Genomic DNA, 9,404 nt, shown 5'->3' with positions numbered 1-9,404 from the left:
TTATTACCAACTGTTATGTTTAACACATCAAATCAAATACATGTAGTTGTGATTTTGTGTATTTCAATGCCCAACCTTTCATATTTTAATCAAAGCAAATTACTATACACAGAGACAATAAGAAAATAGTCTGATATCTAGCATGTCCGCTCTAGGTGAATTCCTCCCTATGACCAGTACAGGTCACTATAAGGCTTCCACATCCAGATAGCAGTCTGATAAGACCGCTGCATGAAAGATCAATGGCTTCGAGTTCCAATGGCCCCTCTAGCTTAATCGGTTTCAAATATCAGCCCTGAGGAGAGCCCTACCTTGACTGTTTGAATTCAGAACACCATCTCATACAAACCCAGAGTGCTCAATGACTACGGGGTGCCATCTGTAAAGTTAAACAGTGAAGACTGTTATATTTCGGTGGCAATTATTGATCTAGCATTTTGTGCATATTACTTCAATATGAAGGAACAACACTCCTGAAATGAAGATATACTAAAGAAAAGAGCAGGAATATGGGCTATAATGATGCCATATTTGACGGAATAGAATCTGTTGTATTATATTAAATAATGTGTCTTTTTTAATTAAGAATTGTCTATTTTTCTGTAATTTCTGAAGGTATATCCCTCTAACATTGAGATGATCTGAATATACACTACCAGTCAAAAGTTTGGACACACCTACTCATTCAAGGGTTTTTCTTTATTTTTACTATTTTTTACATTGTAGAATAATAGTGAAGACATCAAAACTATGAAATAACACATATGGAATCATGTAGTAACCAAAAAAGTGTTAAACAAATCAAAATATATTTTATATTAGAGATTCTTCAAATAGCCACCCTTTGCCTTGATGACAGCTTTGCACACTCTTGGCATTCTCTCAACCAGCTTCATGAGGTAGTCACCTGGAATGCATTTCAATTAACAGGTGTGCCTTCTTAAAAGTTAATTTATGGAATTTCTTTCCTTCTTAATGTGTTTGAGCCAATCAGTTGTGTTGTGACAAGGTAGGGGGGGTATACAGAAGGTAGCCCTATTTGAAATAAGACCAAGTCCATATTATGGCAAGAACAGCTCACATAAGCAAAGAGAAACGACAGTCCATCATTACTTTAAGACATGAAGGTCAGTCAATACGGAAAGTTTCAAGAACTTTGAAAGTTTCTTCAAGAGCAGTCGCAAAAACCATCAAGCGCTATGATGAAACTGGCTCTCATGAGGACCACCACAGGAATGGAAGACCCAGAGTTACCTCTGCTGCAGAGGATAAGTTCATTAGAGTTACCAGCCTCAGAAATTGCAGCCGAAATAAATGCTTCACAGAGTTCAAGTAACAGACATCTCAACATCAACTGTTCAGAGGAGACTGTGTGAATCAGGCCTTCATGGTCGAATTGCTGCAAAGAAACCACTACTAAAGGACACCAATAATAAGAAGAGACCTGCTGGGCCAAGAAACACGAGCAATTTACATTAGACCGGTGGAAAAGAGTCCTTTGGTCTGGAGTCCAAATTGGAGATGTTTGGTTCAAACCGCCGTGTCTTTGTGAGACACGGTGTGGGTGAACGGATGATCTCTGCATGTGTAGTTCCCACCGTAATGCTTGGAGGAGGAGGTGTTATGGTGTGGGGGTGCTTTGCTGGTGACACTGTGTGTAATTGATTTAGAATTCAAGGCACACTTAACCAGCATGGTTAAGCAGCCAACAAGTGCTCAGCATATGTGGGAAGCAGCCAACAAGTGCTCAGCATATGTGGGAACTCCTTCAAGATTGTTGGAAAAGCATTCCAGGTGAAGCTGGTTGAGAGAATGCCAAGAGTGTGCAAAACTGTCATCAAGGCAAAGGGAGGTTATTTGAAGAATCTCAAATATAAAATATATTTTGATTTGTTTAACGCTTTTTTGGTTACTACATGATTCCATATGTGTTATTTCATAGTTTTGATGTCTTCACTTTTATTCTACAATGTAAAAAATTGTAAAAATAAAGAAAAACCTTTGAATGAGTAGGTGTGTCCAAAATTGTGACTGGTACTGTATATGTGTAACCGGTGTGAAATGGCTAGCTAGTTAGCGGTGCGCACTAGTAGCGTTTCAATCGGTGACGTCACTCGCTCTGAGACCTTGAAGTAGTTGTTTCCCTTGCTCTGCAAGGGCCGCGGCTTTTGTAGAGCGACGGGTAACGGTGCTTCGAGGGTGACTGTTGTCGATGTGTGCAGAGGGTCCCTGGTTCAAGCCCAGGTAGGGGCGAGGAGAGGGACGGAAGCAAAACTGTTACATATGGAAATATATCAGGAGTATTAATACATGGGGATAACAACCGAATCAGATTTAAAATATTGAAGAGGAGTGGGACAATATTCCACATTCAACAGCCTGATCAACTAAATGCAATGGAGAGTGTTGTGCTGCATGAGGCAAATGGTGGCAACACCAGATACTGGTCCACGCCCCTACCTTTTTTTTAAAGGTATCTGTGATCAACAGATGCATATCTGTATTCCCAGTCATGTGAAATCCATAGATCAGGGCCTAATTTATTTATTTCAATTGATTTATTTCCTTAAATGAACTGTAACTCAGTAAAATCTTAGAAATTGTTCCATGTTGCGTTTATATTCTTGTTCAGTGTATATCCCAAAGGATCTCTGAAATTCTATTGTTAACAATTAATGTCAGTGTCAGTTTGTCTCTTTATTCTAATCTAAAATGACTTTGACCTAGCCCTGCTCATACATACAGAAATAGCAAGGAGGAATTTCACACGTTTTTAATTCTACTGCCACATACTAGGCCTAAACTAAAGAAAGTTCACTTCATACAGCCCCTGAAGACAAAGAGAGCCCCTGGATAAGGGCCACCAGACATCTGTTATTCAGAATAAAGGAAGGGTCATCCTGGTCCTGGGCTGTAAAGTAAAGCAGGGCTGGTCCCGATTGTAACAAGCCTATGATATATGGGGGCTGGGAGAGAGAGATGGGGGAGGTCAAGGGGGGAGAGGGGGTGAGGCTGGTGGAGAGAGGGGGCTACTAAAGGGTATTAGGCCAAAATCAGAGCGAGTTCTTATCACCTAGGGGGTTAGTTGGTCCGTTAGTTCCCCTCAGAATAAAGGGTCATCTTAGCCAATGGGATAGTAAACAGGGTTTGATATTCATCATATGGCATCTGTGATATAGGGACTGGGAGAGAGAGGGGGAGAGGCTGGGGAGAGAGAAGGAGGTTCAAAAGGGTATTAACTTACATAAGGGGCTCAAATCAAAGAGAGTTCCTGTCAGCACAAAAAGGTGATAGTTAGTTGGTTAAATCTAATCTAATTTTATTTATCACATGCGCCGAATACAACTGGTGTAGACTTTACAGTGAAATGCTTGCTTACGAACCTTTCCCTAAATGCAGAGTTTAACAAATAATAACAAATAAAACAGCAACTAACACAAGAGGAATAAAATAAAACACACAAGAATGGAGCTATATACAGGGAGTACCAGTACGAGATCAACGTGTAGATGTACGAGGTACTTGAGGTATATATGTACATGAAGGCAGGGTAAAGTGACTAGGCATCCGGATACTAGTTAGTTTCCCTCCGAATTAAGGGTAGTTCTGGTAAAGCATTGATCGCAACACGGCTGTGATAAATGTAAATATAGAATATAGGGGCTGGGGGCGACTGGGGGGAGGCTAGGGGGAAAGAGGGGGAGGCAGATCGGGGGAAGCTGGGAGGGAGAGGGGTGAGGTTAGGGGGAGAGAGGGTGAGGCTGGGGGAGAGGGGGAGGCCGGGAGCTAGAGAGAGGTGAGAGAGGGGGTGAGGCTAGGGGGCGAAAGGGTGAGGCTGGGAGCTAGAGAGGGAGGATGAAGGGGGAAAAATCAAAGGGCTTTCCTGTCACCACTGGGGGGGTCTGAGCAGCAGGGGGGTCTGAGCAACAGGGGTCCCATTCACGGGGGGGTCCTGTTGAGTGGAGGGCCATTGCATCTGTTGACTCAATCTCCTCCATTCCGAGAAAGTAAACAGCCATTAAAGCCACATGATTGTGAACTTGATTGCAGAAGATGGGACAACTACCCCTGAACCCCCCCCGTCAATGGTGGTCTCTCTGTGTTTACTTTGAGGTGTGAAATCATTCAACATCCCCTCTACTCCTCAATCTCTCAATCACATTTTTAAGAGGTGTTTCCTTCACACTTCAATTATACAATACTGAAATTCACACAATACTAGTATTAGGTGGAAGTATGCATAGAAAGCATTTGAGTCTCACATTATCACTCTGACAAAATATGAGAAAATAACATCAGGGAACATGAATTTGTTTTAGCAAGGAATTTACATTTATTAAAATGTACATGCGGTCTTAACTTTAATAATTGTGTTTGAAATAAATATATACATTATTTACAAAGTCTTACAACACATTTTTGTACCTGTAGTAATGGCAATTCACATTATAATTAAATAACAAGATTCAATTTCAACAACAGATGAAAACTGAGCTAAACGGTTTATATACCCATTAAAAAAACATTATAACACTGATCCCACAATCAACCGTCAGACCAATGTATACATTTGGCCAAACAGGACATTTCTAAAATCAACCAATGTGTGGCATACTTATTTCAGATACATTTTCTTCCTTAGGAAATTAAAATTTTATTAACATAAACATTTCCAGATTCTAAAAAGTGAAACATGCAGAAAGTGGATTATTTGATGTTACACATGTTTGCTGAATTATTTACATTTTAATATTACAAATTATATCTAAATAAAATGAATACCTTGGACTTTGATAGATGATCATTGTGGGATCCAGGTTATAATGTACCTCCATGTCATCATTAAGGGGAAAGAGCAGCTTCGATCTTGCTGTGGGAGATCATTTTGTGTGATAACTAGAAATGCCCATCACAGTGAATGCTTTGTATCCATACAAATCCTAAACCTCGCCACTCAATTGGCTTCTCTTGTTATGACATACCTCTCAAAAACGTTCCGTTGGCAGTCTGGAAATGGTAACAACAACAGAATATGCTAGAGTCTATAGTGTGTCCTTGTGGTTCGTTCCACTCTCTCTCAGAGGGTCTGTGACAGTTACAGTGAGGGGAAAAAAGTATTTGATCCCCTGCTGATTTTGTACGTTTGCCCACTGACAAAGACATGATCAGTCTATAATTTTAATGGTAGGTTTATTTGAACAGTGAGAGACAGAATAACAACAAAAAAATCCAGAAAAATGCATGTCAAAAAAGTTATAAATTGATTTGAATTTTAATGAGGGAAATAAGTATTTAACCCCATCTCAATCAGAAAGATTTCTGGCTCCCAGGTGTCTTTTATATAGGTAACGAGCTGAGATTAGGAGCACACTCTTAAAGGGAGTGCTCCTAATCTCAGTTTGTTACCTGTATAAAAGACATCTGTCCACAGAAGCAATCAGTCAATCAGATTCCAAACTCTTCACCATGGCCAAGACCAAAGAGCTCTCCAAGGATGTCAGGGACAAGATTGTAGACCTACACAAGGCTGGAATGGGCTACAAGACCATCGCCAAGCAGCTTGGTGAGAAGGTGACAACAGTTGGTGCGATTATTCGCAAATGGAAGAAACACAAAAGAACTGTCAATCTCCCTCGGCCTGGGGCTCCATGCAAGATCTCACATCGTGGAGTTGCAATGATCATGAGAACGGTGAGGAATCAGCCCAGAACTACACGGGAGGATCTTGTCAATGATCTCAAGGCAGCTGGGACCACAGTCACCAAGAAAACAATTGGTAACACACTACGCCGTGAAGGACTGAAATCTTGCAGCGCCCGCAAGGTCCCCCTGCTCAAGAAAGCACATATACATGCCCGTCTGAAGTTTGCCAATGAACATCTGAATGATTCAGAGGAGAACTGGGTGAAAGTGTTGTGGTCAGATGAGACCAAAATCGAGCTCTTTGGCATCAACTCAACTCGCCGTGTTTGGAGGAGGAGGAATGCTGCCTATGACCCCAAGAACACCATCCCCACCGTCAAACATGGAGGTGGAAACATTATGCTTTGGGGTTGTTTTTCTGCTAAGGGGACAGGACAACTTCACCGCATCAAAGGGACGATGGACGGGGCCATGTACCGTCAAATCTTGGGTGAGAACCTCCTTCCCTCAGCCAGGGCATTGAAAATGGGTCGTGAATGGGTATTCCAGCATGACAATGACCCGAAACACACGGCCAAGGCAACAAAGGAGTGGCTCAAGAAGAAGCACATTAAGGTCCTGGAGTGGCCTAGCCAGTCTCCAGACCTTAATCCCATAGAAAATCTGTGGAGGGAGCTGAAGGTTTGAGTTGCCAAACATCAGCCTCGAAACCTTAATGACTTCGAGAAGATCTGCAAAGAGGAGTGGGACAAAATCCCTCCTGAGATGTGCGCAAACCTGGTGGCCAACTACAAGAAACATCTGACCTCTGTGATTGCCAACAAGGGTTTTGCCACCAAGTACTAAGTCATGTTTTGCAGAGGGGTCAAATACTTATTTCCCTCATTAAAATGCAAATCAATTTATAACATTTTTGACATGCGTTTTTCTGGATTTTTTTGTTGTTATTCTGTCTCTCACAGTTCAAATAAAAATACCATTAAAATTATAGACTGATCATGTCTTTGTCAGTGGGCAAACGTACAAAATCAGCAGGGGATCAAATACCTTTTTCCCTCACTGTATGTACCAGGTGTGTGTGAAAACAAGACAAAACAAATGGAATGATGAACAGAGGAGCGGCAGTGGCTAGAAGGCCAGTGACGATGAATGCACACATTGCAGTCTCGTGGCTCTATAATGCAGCCCTCATAGTCTGCTTTACTCTCTCTTGATATTGGCCAACAGAGAGTCCGAAGTCTTCTCACCGGACCGGCTCTTCCTGCTCTGGTGGGTCTTGACATGTTTGGAGAGGTGGTCGCTCCTCATGAACCTCTTCCCACACTGCTGGCATCCGAACCTCTTCTCACCGGTGTGTGTTCTGAGGTGGCGCTGTAGCTCGTCGGAGCGGGTGAAGCTCTTCCCGCAGAACAGCCAGTTGCAGATGAACGGCCTCTCCCCGGCGTGCCAGCGTAGGTGAGCCTTCAGGTGGGACGTCTTCTTGTACACCTTGCCACACTCTGGGATGTGACAGATGTGCAGTCTCTTCTTGCCAAACTCAAGTCCCCCGCCGTTGGCCTGGCAGTTGGGGCACTTGCAGCGACGGCAGCGGCGTGTGGAGGATAACAGGCCCTTGGAGGTTCCCTGGAGGAGGGCTGTAATTTGGGGTTGGTGACCCAGGACCAGCTGCCGGCCCAGGGAGAAGGGGTGGTGGTGATTGGAGGAGTTGCTGTGGCCGGTGTTCTGAGGGAGGCTCCACCACCCCTGCTGGCCATCCTCCCCCACGTGGTGGTGTCCTCCGGATAGATGGTGCCTGGTGGAAGAGACAGAGTTCTGGAAGAAGCTGGGGAAGTTCTGTCCCACAGACACTGCGTTGTGTTGAGGGCAGTAGGGCGGCCCATTGGGGCCCTGGCTCTGGGATGAGAGGATCTTGACTGGAGAGAGCTCGAACGAGTAGGCGGACGGAGTCTCGGCCGGCGGAGTCAGGGGTAGCTCGTGGTGGTGGTGGTGATGGTGGTGGTGATGGTGGAGCGCGTGGGGGTGAGGACCCAGGCCAGACTGCAGACTGTGTCCACATCCAACAGGGAACTGGACCTTGGGCACCGTGAACGTCATGGCCTGGTGGGCGGCAGCAGTGAGGCTGGAGGCGCTGAGACTAGAACTAGGTGCCACCGCCACCTCGTTGCTCCACAGCTGGAACATCCCTGAGGCTGAGCCCACCCCCACGGACCCCTCATAGGGAAACTGGGAACCATCGGAGCCCACGGTGGAGCCCACGGTGCCGCCCACAACCGTCCCCCCCACCTGCCAGGCCTGGCTACAGAAGGACAGGGCATTGGGGACTCCCTCTGGGGACGAGCTGGGGGTCCGGTCCTGGTAGAAGATGGATAAAGAACATAATTCACTACCTCACACTAATGAGCCAAGCTAATTCAACTTCAAAGTCAATCAATCAAATATATTCATAATGCACTTTTTACACCAGAAGTTGTACAGAGTGCTTTTACAATAAGCCTGATTCAATTTCAGTAACGATATAAATTAACGAAAAGAGTGTGTAATAAATAAATAAAAAGTGTTGCAAATAATTATGTTATTTCTCACGTTGTACTTTTTTTTGCTCTTGAATATCAGATAACAGAAGTTTGCAAAATTATATAAACTACAATATTCGCAAATCTTTATCAATCACTAATCAATCACAATAATTAAATGATCATGATACCATGTTATTTGTTCAACTTAAAACTTCCTAACATTCTTTCATTCTGTAAGGTTTTAAAATAATTAACGTTTTCTTAGCTATAAACGCATCAGACAGTGAATAGCCTACTGAAAATCCAGGGGAAATCAATCTTTAGAACTCTGCAATTACTCATGAGTTGCGCAAGTTCTTCTTGCCACACATTTATGAGCACTCCATAAACTGTATATGTAGAACTGCCTATATTGATCTGTATCAAAACGATTACTAACAAACCTGTAAAAAGGTGTGCAGAATGTTGTCAGTCCGTTGTATCGTCAGCGCTGCCATCTGTTCACGCGCTGTCTCCGCACCTGCAACACGAGCGGCGAGGAACAGCTGCGACGCCCGAGTTTACCGGGAATGAGGCGTGATGGCGGTGAAGAGAAGTGCAAAAGCAAGCGTTCGGGTCAGTAGTGATCCTGAAAATAAAAACAGTCCTATTCGGAAACAAAGCAATCCAGTGTCATTCAAGACAAATGTCCAGTCCTCAATCCATCTAGTTACATCTCATAAAATGGTCTGACTGAATGAAATGCCTAAACTCATTCCAGTTTATTTGGGTCCTCTTTCGGTCACACACATTCAACCACAGAGCAGAGCGTGTCTTTTGAAGTGCGAGTGAGGAATAAACTATAGCAATAAATCCTGTGGATAATTTCAAAGGCAGTTGGGCTGCATCTTGTCTTTATAGAGCGAAAGGGTCCCCTCGACGGGGTCTCCACGAGAACCAGTGAATGAAGAGCGAGAGGGATGTGAGGAAGGGAGGGGGGTTGATTGGGGAGGGGGTTACATTGATAGTTAGTTAGGTGAGGGGGTGGGTTGCTCATAATTTCACTCAATTTCAACCAAACGCAGACCTCGCGAAACAACACCTCCCTCAATTGTTCTGAATAACTTTGAGGCGTGAAAAATGTCTTCACTAATATCCTACAATTTGAAGGAGGGATGTGCTATAATAATTAGTCATTTAGCAGACGCTCTTATCCAGAGCGACTTACAGGAGCAATTAGGGATAAGTGCCTTGCTCAAGGGCACA

The 9,404-nt window shown here is 43.8% G+C and overlaps 1 protein-coding gene across 1 annotated transcript; it reads right to left on the bottom strand.

The window, feature by feature from the left end:
- Positions 1-6,727: 6,727 nt before the first annotated feature.
- On the bottom strand, positions 6,728-9,078 carry LOC121537397 (transcription factor Sp5-like). Its single transcript, XM_041845035.2, has 2 exons — positions 8,603-9,078; positions 6,728-7,995 (listed from the first exon to the last, which is right to left on the bottom strand). Exons 1-2 carry the CDS (start codon positions 8,654-8,656, stop codon positions 6,844-6,846), a joined length of 1,206 nt encoding a protein of 401 aa, XP_041700969.2. The 5' UTR covers positions 8,657-9,078; the 3' UTR covers positions 6,728-6,843.
- Between the last annotated feature and the right edge of the window lie 326 nt (positions 9,079-9,404).

This window comes from Coregonus clupeaformis, chromosome 24, assembly GCF_020615455.1.
Source record: "Coregonus clupeaformis isolate EN_2021a chromosome 24, ASM2061545v1, whole genome shotgun sequence".
In the NCBI taxonomy this organism is placed as follows: Eukaryota; Metazoa; Chordata; class Actinopteri; order Salmoniformes; family Salmonidae; genus Coregonus; species Coregonus clupeaformis.
The sequence above is the reverse complement of the archived record's forward strand: the minus strand, read 5'-3'. Positions and strand labels throughout refer to the sequence as shown.